The following is a 21049-nucleotide window of genomic DNA, read 5'->3' on the forward strand; positions in this document are numbered from 1 at the left end:
TCAAACTCATGCTGGTAGCTTCGAGAACACTGTCCAACCATCTCGCCCTCTGTCGTCCCCTTCTCCTTGTACCCTCCATCTTTCCCAACATCAGGGTCTTTTCCAGGGAGTCTTCTCTTCTCATGAGGTGGCCAAAGTATTGGAGCCTCAGCTTCACGATCTGTCCTTCCAGTGAGCACTCAGGGCTGATTTCCTTAAGAATGGATCGGTTTGATCTTTTTGCAGCACCATAATTCAAAAGCATCAATTCTTCGGCGATCAGCCTTCTTTATGGCCCAGCTCTCACTACATTGGGTCTATTCATTATCTGTTAAAAGCATGCAAGTGCTGTTTCTAATAGCTAGGATCTTTCATTTTCTAGCAGCAACATTATTATTATTATTATTATTATTATTATTATTATTATTATTAATAATAATAATAATACAGTAATAAATATTTCCCCACTTTCACAACCACTATACTTCCTCTTGCCTAATCAGTTTCACTAAAGGAGTGTGATTGGGCTCTATAGAACAAAACAAATGTTGGGACTTAATGTGTTAGCCTTGGCTGTGTGAGTTAATCAGCCTGATATAATCCACATGCTTAAGCCTTTGTTCCCCCAGTCTTCCTGAGAAGATCAGTGTGTGAAGAGGCTAAGCTGGTAGCCTCAGCTTAGCTGCATGGGTCCAAGAAGCCACTCTTGAGTTCCTATACCAATAATTTAGGAACTTCCACCACTGTAACTAAGCCAAGTTTTGCTGCCTGTGCAACTTTTCTGACTGATATATGGAAAATCATATGATTACATGAAACTGACCTTTGAAGAGTTTGGTAAGTTAAAAAAAAATGGTTTACTTACAAACATGTGGTCTTCTCCTATGCTGGGGGAAGAGGGGAGATTTGGGACTCACAAGGGCATATTTTAAAGGTGTAACAGCCTGTATTTACCATGCTTTATTTGTGGTTTTAAATCTCTGCTGGGGTTTTCTCACCAAAGAGTACTTGCCCCAAACTAGGTGTTCTTCTATCTCTATCTCTATCTCTATCTCTATCTCTATCTCTATCTCTATCTCTATCTCTATCTCTATCTCTATCTCTATCTCTCTATGCGCAGCAGGCTATGTACACTTTGTTGTTTACTCTGGCTCGACTGTGCACTCACTGCTGGTCTTTGAAGCTATATACCCATGACATTGGCCACAATCCTTCTTTATCGGGTAGTTGCTTGAGAAAGACTGCTGTTTGATGTGTTTCCCTCAAACCAGCTTCCTTCTCATTTGAAAACATAAGGCACATTCACACCACAGTTAAGCTGAGATGCATGCAAAAGAAACAGACGCTGCATGTGCACAGATGATAGCGCAGGCAACAGCTTCATGAATAGGAGCTGGGGGTTGTTGGTATGGCAGAACCAAACAGGCAACGTGTATCAAGTGAATATATGGCTGCTTCCTCTCTGGTGTGTTCAGCAATGGGCCCATGCGACTTGGAACACAACTTCCTTGAGTTTTAAACCACAAATGTGTTCATATTTTCTTTCTTTTAGAGTGAAATAGCCCTGTTTTGCTATAATGGAAAGGAAAGGGGAAACCAATTCAAGGAAAGCAATAATTAAAGTATTACCCCCCACCCAACTTCTCTGGGGAGCCAAAGCTGGCTTTCTAATAGACCATTCATCAATGATCCCTCTGTTATGTTGAACAGGAAGCAGTAAATCAGGCAGAACCTATAAACAGGATGCTTTTACTTCACATTGCAGGGGATCTTTGACGAACAAATGAGTAAACATAGGAGTGTAGCCATTAGGTAGAGCAGTGCTGGATAACAAAACACTTTAATTAGTGCTGTGTAGAATCTCCGTTTTCACTTAATTGCAGAGAAGCAGAGCCTCAACAGCACTAAAATGCTGTAGTTTGGAAGTAAGCCTAGTTTCATGTTCTTTTGCCCTACACTTCTTTGAAAAATGTTTTTGATTTGCTATTTATATTCAATTATTTATCATTATATTTATTTAGGATTCCTATGATTAGCTACATGGACCTCTGCCTTTTCAGTATGCATCTTGCCATGCTCATAAATAGCGAGGTGAAAGAAATGCTCAACTCGGGGTAATGCTTTTCTGATTGGTTGTAAGTAAAAAGTGGATTATGGAGGTTTTTAAAAAAGGACTGTGAAATGTTACACACCTCGCACTTGCCAAGCAGGGGAGAAAATGAAGGTCAAAGTTGTTGAGCTTTTTTTAGGGAGGGGGACAGTCCTGTTTTGTTTGGGAGGCATAAGTTGCTTAGCTTTTGTGGAACAATTTTGCATTATTTTGGGGGTCAAAGTGAAACAGCAACTCACCGAAGGATTGCTGAAGGACAGCCTCGGTTTGTAAACTCCGTCTTCTGTTCTCCAACAATGGAGGCCGGGGTGGGGCCAGAAGGGGCCCAGCGATCGAGCAAAACCTTGCAGGGATCGACCAGTAGACCGCAATCGACCTGTTGGACATCCCTGCTTTGGATGATACAGTACAGTGGAGACTTGTGGTGTCTTTGTAACATTTAGAACTTGTTGGAGTAAACAAACACTTCTGTGGCAGGTAGCAAATCTACCCATCTTGCACTCGCTTACCGAAGTGCAAAAATCCTGGAGCTAGCAAACCTTCAGCCTAACAAAGTGTTTCTCCCAGCATCTGTAACAATATGTCAGTGGGTACGCAAACAATATTGTCTGCTTTCAGAGTCGTCCTGCATTGTTGAAGTATCTCTTGGTAATGAATATATGATCCCTAATGAGTAGAACTTGCAGTGTCTGAGAACAATCAACAGGATAGAATCTAAGAAGCACTATATATCACTAACTGTTTTTCTATTAGGGTGTAGGACTTGGGTAGTGAAGCTCTGGTTCAAATCACTAGCTATGAAGGTTGCTTTTTCATCTGGACCTAGTCACATGGTTGTTGTGATGATCAAATCCTTTGTAGACTGTGCTGAGTTGCTTGGGGGAAGAAAGTGATAGAAATGTACCAAAGAAATTATTACTGTTATAAACTTAGTCATGAGCGTTTCAGTTTTACTTAAAACCACACAGGACAGAACATTGCGGGCAGCTTTACATTCCAGTTTCCAAATTGTTTGCAGATATTATTATTTCTCTCATAGGGGCATTAGGAAAACCTCTTTATTCTTAGCTTCTTCAGTACTGTTTTGAACTCTTGGAAGTACAGACACCGAAATGTTCAAATACAGTGTTGTTCCCCCTCCCCACAAGATTAATTTCCATTAATCGCTGTTCTTCCCCATCCCTGTCCTTAAGAGGCCTTAAAGAAACATATTTTGTTTTATGCCTACATCAAATTAATTACGACTGTCTCTTACATTTCCATCATTTGCTGCTGTTGCTACAGAAACGGCAAAAATAACACGAAACACAAAGACTGTTTTCTTGATGATCTTGCATAACTTTCCATCAATTTCATAATAGTCTTTGTTCAAATATGTGTAGATTTGTAAGCTGAGGAGTCAACCCTACAGAAATTCAGACTAAACCAGCATACATCTTAAGCCTCTTTACCAAGCTTAACCTAGATTGAGATCTAAAAGAAAAATACCTCACATTTAAAAAAAAATACCTTCAACATGGTTTATGTAGCAGGAGATGCTACCACCACTGGGCTCCCCATTTCTTTCTCCTGCTGTAAAATAGAGTCTCACTTCCATGTCTGACTTCTGGTTTCAGCAGGCCCCTTAGCAGTGTGGATCCCTGTCATTTCCTTTTCCTCCTTGAACCAGACTCCCCACCCCGCTTGGTCACATCTCAAAGTAAAACAGTTTTGACTAACCTGTTAACACCCCTATTGTCAAAGAAAGATTAGCAGCACTTCCCAGCAGAACCATTAAGACTGCAACCCTATATCCACTTCCCTGAGAGCAATCGCCACTGAACTCGATGGGATAGGGTGGCGCTGTGGGTTAAACCACAGAGCCTAGGACTTGCCGATCAGAAGCTCGGCGGTTCAAATCCCCGTGACGGGGTGAGCTCCCGTTCCTCTGCCCCAGCTCCTGCCAACCTAGCAGTTCTAAAGCACGTCAAAGTGCAAGAAGATAAATACCGGTAGGTACTGCTCCAGCGGGAAGGTAAATGGCGTTTCCATGCGCTGCTCTGGTTCGTCAGAAGCAGCTTAGTCATGCTGGCCACATGACCTGGAAGCTGTACGCCAGCTCCCTCGGCCAATAAAGTGAGATGAGTGCCGCAACCCCAGAGTCGTCCGCGACTGGACCTTTTACCTTTACACATGTACAGGATTGCACTGAAACGTAACTGGAAAACTTCCCTGTCCCTCAGAGCCACTTTGACAGGGGGTCCAGGGCATTCACCTGCCAATCCTCTGAAGCCATCCTGATGTTCAAGTGCACTCTTAAGTGGTCTGCACATGGATCAGTTGCAGAGGACTTTACCCCTCTCCTTCCAGCTTCTCTGCCCCCTTCCTCCACGTACATGTTTCCCCCAACTCTCTCCCCTTCTCTACCACCTGCCCTGCCATCCACATGAAATTAGGGAGAGGGCCTTAGGCTACAGACTACCCATTGCTGGCAAAGAGCATCATAGATACCTAAACATGCTGTGTATTTTATTGATTTTTTAAAAAGCAAAACACTTACTGTGCTTCGGAACTGCAGGTGTAGACATTTCCCTTGCTTGGTTTTGAGTTTATTCCTTCCGATTGGCAGTGATTTCATCAGTTGCACAGGGTGGGCTTCATGTATTTAAAACATACGAAGCTGGGTGTAGTAGGAACTTGGCTGTAGTGTGATAATAATAATAATAATAATAATAATAATAATAATAATAATAATTTATTATTTATTATTTATACCCCGCCCATCTGGCTGGGCCTCCCCAGCCACTCTGGGCGGCTTCCAAAAGAATATTAAAATACTATGATACATCAAACATTAAAAGCATCCCTAAACAGGGCTGCCTTCAGATGTCTTCTAAAAGTCTGGTAGTTGTTGTTCTCTTTGACATCTGGTGGGAGGGCATTCCACAGGGAGGGCGCCACCACCGAGAAGGCCCTCTGCCTGGTTCCCTGTAACTTGACTTCTCGCAGTGAGGGAACCGCCAGAAGGCCCTCGGTGCTGGACCTCAGTGTCCGGGTAGAACGATGGGGGTGGAGACGCTCCTTCAGGTATACTGGACCGAGGCCGTTTAGGGCTTTAAAGGTCAGCACCAACACTTTGAATTGTGCTCGGAAACGTACTGGGAGCCAATGTAGGTCTTTCAAGACCGGTGTTATATGGTCTCGGCGGCCGCTCCCTGTCACCAGTCTGGCTGCTGCGTTTTGGATTAGTTGTAGTTTCCGGGTCACCTTCAAAGGTAGCCCCACGTAGAGTGCATTGCAGTAGTCCAAGCGGGAGATAGCCAGAGCATGCAACACTCTGGCGAGGCAGTCCACAGGCAGATAGGGTCTCAGCCTGCGTACCAGATGGAGCTGGTACACAGCTGCCCTGGACACGGATTTAACCTGTGCCTCCATGGACAGCTGTGAGTCCAAAATGACTCCCAGGCTGCACACCTGGTCCTTCAGGGGCACAGGTACCCCATTCAGGACCAGGGAGTCCTCCACACCTGCCCGCCTCCTGTCCCCCCAAAACAGTACTTCTGTCTTGTCAGGATTCAATCTCAATCTGTTAGCCGCCATCCATCCTCCAACCGCCTCCAGACACTCACACAGGACCGTCACCGCCTTCACTGGTTCTGATTTGAAAGAGAGGTAGAGCTGGGTATCATCCGCATACTGATGAACACCCAGCCCAAACCCCCTGATGATCCCTCCCAGCGGCTGCATGTAGATGTTGAAAAGCATGGGGGAGAGGACAGAACCCTGAGGCACCCCACAAGTGAGAGCCCAGGGGTCTGAACACTCATCCCCCACCACCACTTTCTGAACACGGCCCAGGAGGAAGGAGCGGAACCACTGTATGACAGTGCCCCCAGCTCCCAGCCCCTCAAGACGGTCCAGAAGGATGTTATGGTCGATGGTATCAAACGCCGCTGAGAGATCCAGCAGAACTAGGAAACAGCTCTCACCTTTGTCCCTAGCCCGCCGGAGATCATCAACCAGTGCGACCAAGGCAGTTTCAGTCCCATGATGAGGCCTGAATCCCGACTGGAAGGGATCCAAATGGTCCGCTTCTTCCAGGCGTGCCTGGAGTTGTTCAGCAACCACTCGCTCAATCACCTTGCCCAAGAATGGAAGATTTGAGACTGGGCGATAGTTGGCCATCGTGGCCGCATCTAAAGATAGTTTTTTAAGAAGTGGTTTGATAACCGCCTCTTTCAGCGGGTCTGGGAAGGCTCCCTCACGGAGGGAAGCATTCACCACCCCACAAAGCCCATCACCCAGTCCTTCCCGGCTAGCTTTTATAAGCCAGGATGGGCAAGGATCAAGGAGACAGGTGGTTGGTTTCACTCGTCCAAGCAGCCTGTCCACATCCTCGGTGGTAACAGATTGGAATTGATCCCATGCAATTTGACTAGACAGGACTCTAGCACTCTCCCGCCCCGGCCCTGCTCCCACGGTGGTGTCTACCTCTTCCCGAATCTGAGCGACTTTATCTGCAAAAAACTTTGCAAAATCATTGCAGGAGATCATGTGGCCCGTACTGGGCCCCGATGTAGCAGGTGGTTCCACTAAATTGCGGACCACCTGAAAAAGTCTCCTGCTGCTGTTTTCTGCAGATGCAATAGAGGCGGCGAAGAAAGTTTTCTTCGCCGTCGCTACCGCCACTTGGTAGGCTCGACATTGAGCTCTAACCTGTGTCCGGTCAGCTTCAGAATGAGTTATCCGCCACCGGCGCTCTAGCCGTCTCAACGATTGTTTCATTGCCCTCAGATCCGTGGAAAACCACGGGGCTCTCCGGGCTCCATGCAATCGGAGAGGGCGCTTCGGAGCCAAACAGTCAATAGCCCTGGTTAACTCCACATTCCAGCGGGCCACCAGGGAATCAGCTGAAAGGCCATCAACATGGGATAAAGCATCCCCTACCACTCTCTGGAAACCATTTGGATCCATTAAGTGGCGGGGGCAGACCATCCAAATCGGTCCCACCTCCCTGCAGAGGGGAAGGGTCGCGGAGAAGTCCAGTTGCACCAGGAAGTGATCTGACCATGGCACTTCTTTTGTTTCACTTTTAGTTAGTGTCAGATCACCAACATCCGTAGAGGTAAACACCAGGTCCAAGGCATGTCCGCGGCTATGGGTTGGGCCAAACTTATTCAGGGTCAGCCCCATGGAGGCCATGCTTTCCACGAAGTCCCGAGCGGCCCCTTGTAAGGTCGTGTCGGCATGGATATTAAAATCCCCTAGGACAACCAAACTAGGCGTCTCCAGGAGAACATCCGCCACGACCTGAAGCAGCTCGGGCAGGGAATCCTTGGTGCAGCGGGGAGGTCGGTACACCAAAAGGAATCCTGTACTGCCCCTATTGCCCAACTTCCAGAACATGCACTCAGAAAACTGGGTCTTCCCAATAGGACGCCTGGTGCAAACTAATGACTTCCTAAAAATCACTGCAACCCCCCCTCCCCGCCCACAAGGCCTGGGTTGCTGTGCGTAAGAGAAACCTGGTGGACAAGCAGCGGCAAGAACAGGCCCATCTGCTTCATTCAACCAAGTCTCTGTTACACATGCCAGGTCAAATCCTCCATCCATGATCAGGTCATGGATGGCAGTGGTCTTATGAATCATTGACCTGGCATTGCACAACAGCACCTTCAGGTCATGTGGGTATCCCTTGCTGATTCTAGTATCCATCTGGTCAGGACCAGACCTGGAGGCAGGGATAGTCCTCAGACAACGACTAAACCTGCCTCCTCTGTAATGACATGGTCTGGTCTTAGCGTAACTCCTCCTCCTACCCGAGATCACTGAGATTGGTTGTCCCAACGCATCCCCCCCTGTGGAACATGCCGCAGCCATTTTGTTGGCTGGGACCCACTCCCCGGCAGCCCTGACCCCTCCCCTTAAAAACAAAATAAGGCCTTAAAACAATGAAAACAAAACAAAAAAGAAACCCAAAAAAACAATACAAATAAAAAACTGTAAAAATTACAAATCCATCAAAATCAAACAAATTCCCAACTAAACATCCATCCCACCCCCACCCCACCCCTGCATATACAATAATAATAATGACAATAATAATAATAATAATAATAATAATAATAATAATAATGAAATTAAAAGGTAAAGGAAAATTTTAAAACATTTTAAAAAGAACTCTGCACCCCTCCGGATCCCCCTGGGCCGCAGCAGCAGTGACAGCAATCGTCCCTGTGAGGCCTTATCTGCTTCTCTCTATCTTTTTTTTAAAAAAATAAGATAAAACATATCTCAAAAGTACCCAAAGTCGAAGGCAAGCTTCTATAAGAATACATAAGCATTTGCTGGGAAAAATGGGAACTGATTCCCATTCAAAGCCGCTCCATGGCTTCAGAGAAGCTATGACTACAAGCTCCTCTCCTTACTTCTTCTTTTTTTGGGTGGGGGGGGGTAAGGAAGAAAAGACACAGCTCCAGCTAAAGACAGGCACAGAACTTGTGGGGCTCCGTGCAAATGGAAAGTGAGCAGGGCTTCTCTTCTGCGACTCCTCCTACTGTCTCCTCTCTGTTCTGGCATCATTGATTGTTTTTGGTCCAGGAAAATGACTTTCTTAGGGCTCTAATGAGATTGCACCAGGAGAGAGAGGAAAAAGGGGCTTCAAGGAGATGAGTATTGATTTGGGAATTGCTCCTACCCATTGTGTTAGCTGCAGAAGGAAAGATAGCAGTGGCAAGCAGAAGAAAGTAGCAAGTGGGGGCCAATTGTGAGCCCCAGGAAAGTATTTGCAGCTGAGATGTAGGGCTCATGCAAGGATGAACCTCAGCCTAGAGCAGAACCTACTTTCCCCCTAGATACTTTTGCCTTTCCTATTGAACAGCAGCCAATAGTATACAGTGGTACCTCAGGTTACATACGCTTCAGGTTACATATGCTTCAGGTTACAGACTCCGCTAACCCAGAAATGGTACTTCAGGTTAAGAACTTTGCTTCAGGATGAGAACAGAAATTGTGCTCCGGCGGCGCGGCAGCAGCAGGAGGCCCCATTAGCTAAAGTGGTGCTTCAGGTTAAGAACAGTTTCAGGTTAAGTATGGACCTCCGGAACGAATTAAGTACTTAACCTGAGGTACCACTGTACTGTAGTATACTATTGCAATCCTATGCATGTTCTGTAAGTAGCACATTTAGTTCAATGGCGCTTACTCCTAAGTAAGCATTGCTTTAGGATTGCAGCCTTAGAGAAGGTTGTTCGAGTATCCTTATATAGAACCCATCCTGCACTTTTAAGGGGGCAGAGGAAATATGAAATTATTTTCAGAGGATGCCTGTCCTCAGAATTGTGTAGTGGCCCACGAGGTTTTTACAAAAACAGAAGGGTTGTCTGGCAGACGTGGGCTGTGTTTAGCTTGGTGAGTTACAAATTGTACAAATCTGTTCTGTAGTTATATCAACAGCTTCTATATTGTTACTGTAGTGTGCCGATCAAAATAAAGCTTCCGCTACTCATTGGCGGAGCAGATCTGATCGTGCCGAGTGTTTAGTTTCTTGGGGAACAAAAACAGTTTGAAGCCCAGCTTCTATGAGGAAAGGGAAGTAGTTTTGTTGGGGTGGAAACCTTGGGGAGAGCTGGAAAGAAGTACAAAGATTTATATTGCAGAGAGCAAAACAAGGTGGTTGAATGTTCAGGTCAGAGCTTTCCAAACTGCGTGTCGGCTTCAGTGTCTACATGTGTCATGCGAGCGCTCCCCACACGTCTCCAGGGGCTGAAAAGAGGCTGGTTTAACCTCCGGTTTGCTAGTAACACTGAATTGCTGTGTCACGAAGTGATGCATGTCTAAAAAGTGTGTCACCAACATGAAAAGTTTAGAAAGCTCTGGTTTAGGTGGCAGAAAGGGGTGTACTACTTCACACTGCAGGTCGGTTGAAAAACCCTTTGAGTGCATTGCCACCGAACAGATCTCCGAAAACAGAAAACTAACATGTCATAGAGGAATATCTGAGGTGCTCGTTTTCCTTTTGCAGTACAGTCATACCTCATGCTACATCTGCTTCATGTTACGTTCTTTCAGGTTACGTTCCGTGGCAACCCAGAAGTACCGGAAAGGGTCACTTCCGGGTTTTGCCACTCGCGCAGAAGCACAAAATGACGTCATGCGCAGAAGCACCAAATTGCAACCTGCGTGTGTGCAGACGCGCCTCTGCGGGTTGCGCTCTTTTCATGTTGTGAACGGGCCTCCGGAACTCCGGCCTCTGGATCCCGTTCACAACCAGAGGTACCACACTGCACCCATTTGCAGAGTACATAGCACAGGTCAATGTATGCATCTGTCGTGCAGCCTATTCACAGCTTGGGGCTTACATCTGATCTGACATTTGTGCTAGGGCACACACAACCATGCAGCATAGACTGAGAGCACCTTGCAGTGCTCCGTGCCCAGTGCTCCCCCCCCTCCCTAGAAAAATAGGTGCTGGTACTCACCATGAAGTTGGTACAGTAAGTTGTACCACTTTTTAACAACAACAAAAAGAGGTGCCCGTACTGCATGCACTTGAGCACCCTGGGGGGGGGGGGGAGCACTGCCCATAACTGTTATGCTATAGCACATTTCCAAGAAGGTGTGAAATACCCCCAAGAGATGCAGGTGTGTTTTTCCTAAGGGTGCCCCTATGGCCACAGCTGGAAACCAAGAGAGTTTAGTTCATTTTCACCTGTCAGTCTCGTACCACAGCAGGGAATGAGGAAATAGTGTAGTGCTCAGCATTTCTGTACACATTCTTAGGCTTGGAAGAATGCAGATTTGTGTGTCACCCCGAGCCAACATGCAGCCTTCTAAGAAAGGATAATACACGCTGGTGTTACATTACTCCAGCAGATTCCTCCCCCTTCCACCATTTAAGAGAGCATCCAGTGAGCTGGTGGCACACATTCATGCATGGATGTCACTTGATAAGCTCACCCTCTGTGTGCCAAACATCACTCTCCCAGTTTAATTCAGAAGTACGGAGGTTGCCAACTTTTGTGGACCAGTGGGCATACCTGGAATTTTCCATAAGTGCTGTGGGCACCAGTCACAAAATGGCTGCCATATCTGCAAATTAGAACAGAGGCAGGAACCCAGAATAGTTTAGGCATGCCCTGCCCCTGCCCTCGCCAGTAGGAAAAAGGCACTTAAAACAATCACTTCTATGCTCACTCACACGTAGAAACTCTTTGCACCTCTCCTCCATTCTGAATGGAAGATCATCTGGGTGTCCAGTCCTGGCATTCAGTGAAATGTGGGCATGTTTAAGCGATGTGTTTGATGTAGTAGAGGCCAAGCCACCACAAGCAGGAACTGGGCAAGAAGAGCATTGTGCTCTGTGGATTTTTGAGGGAATATTGACTGGTACGTTTTGCAGGTTGCCATAGAAGGCACTGTCACCTATAGGTAATGCATTGACAGACCCTGCCAGTGTTGCAGTCCACTGGAGTCTTTTTTTATATTTTAAAGTAAAGGGAGTCTTCTACTGTTTGTTATTAAAGAAGATATAATTTGCGAAACGTAGAATCTGAACTGTACGAGGTTACAATGTTGTAATGCCCTTCTACGAACGAATAAATAATGCATATGACTTGGCTCCGCAGCAGATCTCTGAATTGTCATTGGGATTCCACACTCTTGCATTTCACAGAGCCATCGGTAGGCTAGCTCCGTGCATTGCTCTCATGTGCTTTGCCCATGGGAGGGACTTGTTGCAGCCATATCTGTAAAAAAAAAAAAAAAAGGCATTTCATTTGGTTATACCGCTATTGCCCACTCCTGTGTTTTTGCCTACTTATTTTAAAAAGAGGGTGAAATGCAATGCTGACATTCCATTTGTGGAGCAGCTTTTGAGTCCATAAAAGCATCTGCTAATATAAGAACAGTGTGGAAAGTGGTGTGATGTGGGGAGGGGCTGCAGGGCAAAGGTGAAACCAGGGAACATTGCCTCCCCATCTCACACTAACAGGCGTCTCCACTGGCTCATAATCCGCTCCACAAGCAGGATGGCTACACTGAATTTCACCAAATGTCTACTTAGCATACGGTTCTGTTTATTTTGGGGGCTTGTAAAAGCGGAGAACGGAACAACCGTCACCTTGAGTGCAGAATTTGAACTCTGGAACTATACAGTTCTGTAATGCCCACTTTTTCCCTTCTTTTTTTTCCCTTTCATTTCTTCATTTTTAGCTCAACGACTCAGCTAAACACCTTATTGAGATGGACAAGACCAATCTAACTTCCGCATCTGGCTGTGATGTCCCTTTGCCAGCTGACACTAACCTGGCCGTAAACACGGTCCAGTGCTGTACATTGAACAGTGCCGGAGCAGTAAGTGCCATTCAGAGGCACATTGATGGCAAGAAGAATGCCAAGAAGCGCCACTCCTTCACTGCTCTCAGTATGACACACAAATCTTCTCAGGCCATGAATAACAGGCATTCCATGGAAATTAGCGCCCCTGTCCTCATCAGCTCAAGTGACCCCCGTGCTGCTGCCAGAATTGGAGATGTGACTCATCTCTCATCCAGCGCTCCAGTCCAGGTAAACTATGGATGAATTAAACCACAATGCTAAGCCAGATCCCCATAGCACCTTCCTTTGATTTGGCCTTCTAGCCAAATGGTGGGTTGCGAAACCAAGTTCCCAAGTGATAGTCGCAGCCTAAGCATCCACCAGATGGAGCCAATGAGGCAAAATTCCCTCGATGGGTCTCACCCTCATGCAAATTAATGGTAAATAAGTGAATATCTGAAAGAACCACATCCCTCTCACATTTTCCTGCCCATGTGTTATAATTTGTGGGAAAGCCCTGTTTGTGCTGCCACACCCCAATAGGACTCATGGCCAGACCTTCTCAGTGGTGGCCCCATGCCTGTGGAATGACCTCCCCTCTGGCATGCATCTCACCATAACATCATTGTCATTGCATTGTGAAGGTGCACCTCTTTCCTCAGACATTTGGGTAAGGGAGAGAGGTACATTGGGTTGGGTTTTTGTTGCTGCTGCTGTTTTATTTGTATGAAATTTATATTGTTCTGTTTTTTATATTGCTTTTAAGTTTTGTGTATTTACACCATGGAACCTTTTGAGTACAGGGTGGTGTACATGTTTGGTAGGTGAATAAACATATGTACATACATGTGTGATGAGATCTTCAGTTCAGAGTCATGGTAAACCATATAATATTACATTTTATAGTAAGTCTAAACCACTGAGCCTCTTGGGCTTGCCAATTGGAAGGTTGGCGGTCGAATCCACGCAACGGGTTGAGCTCACATTGCTCTGCCCCAGCTTCTGCCAACGTAGCAGTTCAAAAGCACGCCAGTGTAAGTAGATTAATAGGTACTGCTGTAGTAAAGGTAAAGGTAAAGGGACCCCTGACCATTAGGTCCAGTCGCGGACGACTCTGGGGTTGCGGCGCTCATCTTGCTTTATTGGTCGAGGGAGCCGGTGTATAGCTTCCGGTCATGCGGCCAGCATGACTAAGCTGCTTCTGGCGAACCAGAGCAGCGTATGGAAACGCCATTTACCTTCCCGCCGGAGCAGTACCTATTTATCTACTTGCACTTTGATGTGCTTTTGAACTGCTAGGTTGGCAGGAGCAGGGACCAAGCAACGGGAGCTCACCCCATCACAGGGATTCGAACTGCCAACCTTCTGATCAGCAAGCTCTAGGCTCTGTGGTTTAGAACACAGCGCCACCTGCGTCCCATAACCATTACCTGCTGCAGGGGGCAGGTAAATGGAGTTTTCAGGTGCTCTGGCACTCGTCACGGTGTCCCACTGTTCCAGAAGCGGTTTAGTCATGTTGGCCACATGACCCGGAAAGTTGTCTGCAGGCAAACGCTGGCTCCCTCGGCCGCACCCCATAGTCAAGTTTGACTGGACTTAACTATCCAGGGGTCCTTTACCTTTACCTTAAATTCTGTACTACCATACATGGAAGAATTAGCATTCAGAAAACTGTCCAGAGCTCAGAATGAAAGGATATGCAATTTTACTGCAAAGTATTGTACTAATAATGCAGGTTACAGAACTAAAAAGGATTATAGTAATTGTGAGTGGGTACTAATTTGGGAGGTGACTGTGTGGGGAAAGGATGCACAATAGTGAGCAAGATGGCTTAATGTCTGTTGGTATATAGGGCTTCTGGTCTGACACTGAAGCTAAAAAATAGGCTGCAAGCGAAATACAAATTACCAGGGTTCAGGCTTCCGTAACCTGGTACCTTTCAAATATTCTGGACTATAACTCTCATTGTTCCTGACCATTGACCAGACTGGCTGGGGTGAAGGGAGTCATAGTCCAAACATCTGAATGGACAAGGTTGGGAAGGCTGTATACAAAAAAATTGGCAACTGGTCATATGCCCAACATATACAGTCTCTAACATGGCCTATTTATTTACAGTGTCATTGGCCACCTTTCAGTAAATATGCTCTTGAAAGGCTTTAATGAAAACCTAGCAGTGTGTGATAAGCAGTAATGTTCTTGCCAGCCTGTAGCATATTTGAAAGATTAGCTACCAAAGTGGGAATTCGCCAGGAAGAATAGAATTCTTTCCATGCCCTGTCCCTTCACTCATTGCTGTTTTTTTAAAAGGCAGATGGATAACCCAGAGGTTTTGAAGTACAGTATAAAAGCAGTGGACTTGCATGTCCCATTTATTCAAGGGACTTATTCAGAATAGTACTGCAATGAATCATAGAACCCAACCCCTAAAGTGCAGGAATATGCAGCTGTCCCATACGGGGATCAAACCTGCAACCTGGGCATTATCAGCACCACGCTCTAACCAACTCACCTATCCTGCTCATGAAGATGAGCACACACCTACTGCAACCTACGGAGTCCTTTTAGGCAAGCCGGAGGACTTGTCTAGCCAAAATTGACTTTAAACATCCCTACTTGCAGCAGTCTCAATATGCTGTTTTGCAAAATGCTGTTTTACAGTGCCACCAAGTTTTAAACGAAAATTGTGATGTGGTTTGGGGAGGGGGGGGGGTTGCAGGAAATCAAAGGGAGCAGGATTTCATTTACACAAACAAATGACACTTTATTTACTTTATGCAGCCGTATATACTTAGATGTATGTCCACGAAAAGAAATGTTAATACGGGTTTTATGTTAGACATTTTGTGAAGGAAAAGTGGGCATGATTGCCGCTGTCCCTGTGTAAGTAGCTTTCATGTATCTGACTTACACACTTACACTTAGAAAAATAACCACATGTCATTTGTGTTCACCAGCCTTCAGCCTCAACAGTTCTTTGGATTGCTGAGAAGCTGAGATCAGTAGTTCTTTTCCTGACTGTTTCACAGAACAAGAAGCAGAGATCCTCTAGTAGTTCAAGAACTGCTTTCTTGTGGCAAGATCTCACGTTGCTACGACATTTGTTTGAATACTGGAACCATGTGGACAGGACAAACTGCATTGGAAAGGTCCACATGGTTCCTGGATTCACATACCAGCAGTAATATGTGAGCTCATCATGGAAAAGAAGGGCCAACTATGCTAAAATATATACATGAATGCAGTTTTAATTACTAAGAGCGTATGTGGGAGGAATAGTGAGTGAACTTAAAGTGATGGGAGTCGGTAGGACTTGAGTGACTTGTTGAAGGCAGTCAGCCAAGAGCAAACCTTGGCTACATCTCTTAGTGCAAACCATGAGTCTGGGTTCAGATGTAGTGCTAAGCCAAACAATGACTTAGCTTTGAGTAGAGCAGCAGCAGCTGGACTTGGGAAGGTGTGAAGGCAGCCATTGTTTTTCCTGGCGAGTCTCCATATACTTCCTCCTACACATTTAGCCATGGCTGGGCTTCGTGCTATGTGCAAACCAGACCACTGTGTGCCAGAACCTGTAAATATATCAAAACAGTGGGAAATTGTTTGGTTGATCTTCACTTGATTACAAGGCTCTTTATTCAGTGATAGAATGAATATGTTCCAAGTGGAGAAAAACACTTTTTCTCTAATAGGTGAAGCTGTATCAGTTATATAGCTCTTACCCTCAGACTCTTCATCCGAAGCTAGTTTCTGCATTGAAAATGAAACATTTTCTCAATCTGTAAAGAAAAGGAAATCCAGTCTGTGCTAAAATGCGTATAGTCGTCTATCTGTACAATAATCTATCAGTTACTAAACTAGGTGTCTCATCAGTATCCTTGTCTTCTTATGTGTATACAAAATCCCAAGGAATTCATATTTGTTAATTAAGGCATGGCACACTTGCTGACAGCATTGCAAAGCCATTTAAATAAATATTCTGTAAAAGATGTTTTCATCAGGTCATAAACATTACTGGACATTAAAATAAAAAAATTAATCCATAGCGTTAAGGTTACTTGCTGCATACTTAAAACTTCCTTCGCCCCACATTCAAACCAATACACTCCTATAAAATAAACTTACAGAATATGTTCAGCAATGAAAACAAATCACCACAGTATAGCATAAAATCCCCCACAGAAACTGCACTTTAAGATACTGTTGTTTTAACTATCCAAGATTTACGGTATTTTGCCTTTCTTTTTCTTTTCTTTTTTTTGCAAATGGTACCACCTTAGCTGTTTCGTGCTCTTTAACGATATGCATGTAGAAGTCTTATACTGCTTTGAATGTATTTGAAAATAAGTGGTGGTCTTAAAAAGAAGAAGAAGAAGTTTTCATTGTTTTTAAAGCTTGGAAGTAATAAATAAAGCATTGGGTTCTGACCACAACAATCGGGGAAAATCTATCACACTCATAACTTCCAGAGGAATAGTGAAGGAGCTAGGAAGCAAAAGGTTGTGTGTGTGTGTGTGTGTGTGTGTGTGTGTGTGTGTGTGTGTCTTAGCAAGTATTGACTCGATTGCTATTGTGTTCCCTTTCAATAGACTATGCATCTAGCATATTTGATGCTGGCACATTGAGTGCAACACATTAAACATAAATAATGGCCTCCTAAATTATTGTGTCTGTCAAGCAGAGGGTTCTTACTGGCTAGTTAAATTGATTGGCACTGAGAGAATGTAGTACAGCTGCGAGCCAATGATAAACCTAAGCAGGAGTGAGGTTAGTTGTTAGGTTAGCAGGGGCGCTGTCCACAAGCGAAGTGCCTTTTGCTTCAGCTGAGTTGGTCCCACTTGGCTCACTAATCTTGTCTAGGCCTCAGATGGCTCATCTTCCCTCCATTTGCACCCCTTATGAATTATTCTTCCTTGCTATTTAGAGAGGTCACAGGTCACCCTGCTCCAAATCCCCTGGTTTTTCTGACCAGAGATACATCTCATAAATAATGAAGTATGGCTGGCTGCACCCCCAGTGTAACAATCGAAGCAGAGAAGGAAGAAGGGAAAGGCATTGCTTGCAAACAAATCCGAGTCTTGAATAGAGAGTCAACTGGTGCACGATAAGAACCGGCACATGATTCCCAGCTGAAGAGCACACACATTTCGAATAGGACAACAAACACCCTGTGTGTAGGTTCATCTGCTGCATTAAGATAGCAACACAAGCAAACTGAGCTCAGCAGAATGGTTTTCCTAATATAAAGGGAAGTGGGGCAGGGGAGGTCTGATTTGCAGTCAAGAAAAGAGTGGGGGGAAATATAAAGTTTCAAACTATAGTATCGCATTGGGAGGCTTGAGATAAGAAGCAGACAGGTTATATTTAAAATGGAGAGGAGCCAATGGGAAAAGGTTTACCTCTACATCTCTGCATGGGAGACTGGGAAGGAAACAAATCAAATCCCTTCTGGTTTCGGATTTGGACAGAGTTTATATCCTGCACACGAACCATTCTTTGTTTTGCTCCAAAAGAAATATTACTTTTATGGATAATGATAGTTGTACTCAAAACATATCACATTAGCTCATGAGTTTTATTTTATTTCTATTTCTGTTTTATTTTTTTTTGCATAAAATTAGGCTTATTCCTTGGCCCAATACTTTAAGTTGTAGCTTCCTGGAGACAAAACACTAGGATTACAAGCACATTTATTAGAAAATAGGTGGTGGATTCACATGTAATATGCCTAAGTCTGTGTTAACATCTTTCTACCCCCTGCCTTACCCAAAGCATGATGTGCAAGTAAAGTAGGGTCAGTTCTGCTCATTTCTGTTAAAACACATTCCAGTGAAAAGAACTAGTTGAAAAAATGCAGATTTCCCAATATCAGTCTATATGTTTAGTGAGGAAGACGCCAGAATAAAAGCATTGTTGGCATGCACAGGGTGCCAACTAAATCAAGCTTCTATTACATTTTAAATAATGTGATTTACTTCCAAGTAAATGCTTTTAGAATTATTCTGCATGCATTCTTGAATCCAGCTACTTGGGGTGGATCTACACACCGGGGGGGGGGGGATGCTATAAGTCAGAAATTAAATCACTTATAACAAAAGGGAAAAAAAGCTATGGAAAATCGCTTAGAATTTTCTTTTGCTCTCTGGTGCCATCTGGCGTTTCATGTTTATAATGCATTCAAAACACTTGGCTAATGTAGCCAAGTCCCAAGTCTTACCTGAACTGGGCTTTTAATCTGAATTTGCTCTGCATTCAGAGTGTAACCCACAAAAGATGTCAAATTGGAATCTTAGGAATTTTAAACACCTTAAATTCATATTTGAGTTGGGGGGGGGGGCAGTCTAATGCGAGGGTTAGTGTTTAGCTGGTTATATTATGACCTTACCTATTGCATTAGTCCACCAAGTTTCACATCACCAGTATGGAGTACAGTTTTTTAGGACAACCATGGTATTAAAATAACTTGGCTATGCCATTGTCAGGAGCATGCAATACATCCACGCTGCCTCCCAGGTAGACATTCACATGGAGAACGTACTGTATTGCTTGCCGGCCAGCCAAGGAAGCAGCTACAGTTCCATAGTTTCCACTGTTGTTTCACCCCATGTTGTAGCTGCCACATTCATAAGAATTACTTCTGAGTACTTGGATCGGCCAGGTCACACATTCGTTCTTCTTATGAATGCATCCCTTAGGACAGATGTGGGCGGGGGTCTCACAGGGATGAGTTTTTTTGAATGTCTGAATCAGCCCTAATGTTGCCGATTATAACTTGAGGCACCAATCTGGAAGTGAACAAGTAAATCCGTCAAATAGTTGTACAGCCCTCTGCCAAGCAAATTAAATTTAAGGACATAGTGGCATTCTTTATACAGAAGGTGGGCACAATGGAAATTGCTCATGGGAGCATAGAACCATCGCTACTTTCAATGGCAGCCTAATGCTTTCCTATCGGGGCTGCGTAGCATACAAACAGGAAAGTAGGGAACATCCTAATTAAAGGGAGGAATTCACAAGAAGGTGGAAACTTACATGGACAGTAGCAACTGCTTCAGTCCTTTGCCAGGCCCGATAGCCATGTGGGACTCTTGTTTCATGGAACTGGTGTTCCTGGGTATTGCTGAGCCACTGTGATGTTCCTGTCCAGCTACAAGAAAATGCAGCTTATTCTCCAACCTCTTGTGCTGCCTGCTGGTGCAGGGGAAGGTTAGAAGTGCCACAGATGGCTCAATAATTTATAGGCTAAATAAATCCATAGGAGAGATTGATGTTCATCACCTTCCGCAGCAGACAAGTAGATGGTGTGTGCCCATCTGCAGCTGTAATTATGTTTATCTGTATATATAGGGGTGTTTTTAAAATATATGGCACCATTAAATGGAAAGCTGTATGCTGGAGCTGTTGGATGTTTTACCTCCCACTTTGGTAATTAACATTTGATGAGAATACTTGATCTTGACTGTAGTTCTTTCTTGCCAATACTTGGTAACACAACTATGAATTAAGTGCTTCCACATTATTTCCAAGAACATTAAGGCCTGGAGTGATTGCATGACCCATTGTTTTATAGTCAGTGGATTTGACAGAAATGAGTAGCATGAATCTCAAGGACCATTAGCCTGTTTTCTACTTCAGCTATTCCCAGATGATGGCGTATTATTAACCTGTATGTGTGTATCGGAGTGCATCTCTCTTTCTCCTTAAAAATAAGATATAGCTATATAATCCATACATTAAAAGACACATTCCTTTCATTAACAACAATGAGAAGGAGTTCCTTGCTGTGAAATTCTGTTGAATTTGTTTTGAAATCAGAATAGGAGTTGTTGGGTGGTATCTTCACTAATAGCATCAACAATAGCATTTTCCCCCACCCACTTGCAAAAATAATGACCTATACTGGTATTTTTCTTACTGTGCTCAGCTCAACAAAAAGACTTGCTTTTTTAGCGATTCCCACTCCCCAAAAATTGCAGAAAACAATTCAAAAAAGCAAAATTCAGGCTGAAAGTAAAACGTGTCTGAGCTCTGGCTCAGACATAACACTAAGCCAAAATATGTCTTAGCCCCAGGCAGCCCAACACTGCAGCTGCAATCTTAAGTCCAGAAACTTGCACGTTTTCTTCTTCATGCCAAAGCCATGGTTTGCCTTAGTATTATGTGCAAACAAGGCTAACGTGACTCACCTTGAGCGCTTGGCATCAGATAGGAAGAGAAGTCTGAATAAATGAAAAGCATGTCCAGCCTGTAAATCAAGCACACTGCAGTTGCTACTGAAATGGCCCGTGCTCTCAAGGGTTCTTATTCTGTTCTGTTGGATGCAACGTGGTACGAGCATCCTGTTACGGGCACCCAAGGTTCCCTTGACATGGGCTCAGTTCAAGCACTTGTGCAGGCAGTTGTCTTCGTGTGTTGAAGGGCTGAACATATTTGCCTTCCCGCCGTGGGAACACCACAAAGATCCACACATAGGAAAGTCTGATTGGTACAATCTTTCTCTACTTCCCCCCTGCCCAGAGGGAACAGTTCCGCGGTGATGCGTGTAGGCTTACGCATGAAGCAAACATGTCTCACTTTACATTACATATAAGGATAGGTGACGAGCGCACACCTGCCTCCAGCGCATGAAGACTGTTGCTGTTTCAGGTTACTTTTTTTTTTTTTTAG

The 21049-nt window shown here is 44.6% G+C and overlaps 1 protein-coding gene across 2 annotated transcripts in view; it reads left to right on the forward strand.

Moving 5' to 3' along the window:
- SH3RF3 (SH3 domain containing ring finger 3) overlaps nt 1–21049 on the forward strand; it is a 214718-nt gene that overhangs the window by 156622 nt on the left and 37047 nt on the right. The window contains exon 4 of one of the 2 annotated variants that reach the window (XM_081858072.1): nt 12281–12634. The exons of the other annotated variant lie outside the window; for it this stretch is intronic. Coding sequence (XP_081714198.1) covers nt 12281–12634 — 354 coding nt within the window. The remainder of the gene's footprint in view (nt 1–12280; nt 12635–21049) is intronic. 2 annotated transcript variants of the gene reach the window in all.

This window comes from Podarcis erhardii (assembly GCF_964252035.2).
Source record: "Podarcis erhardii genome assembly, chromosome: 4".
Classification (NCBI taxonomy): Eukaryota; Metazoa; Chordata; class Lepidosauria; order Squamata; family Lacertidae; genus Podarcis; species Podarcis erhardii.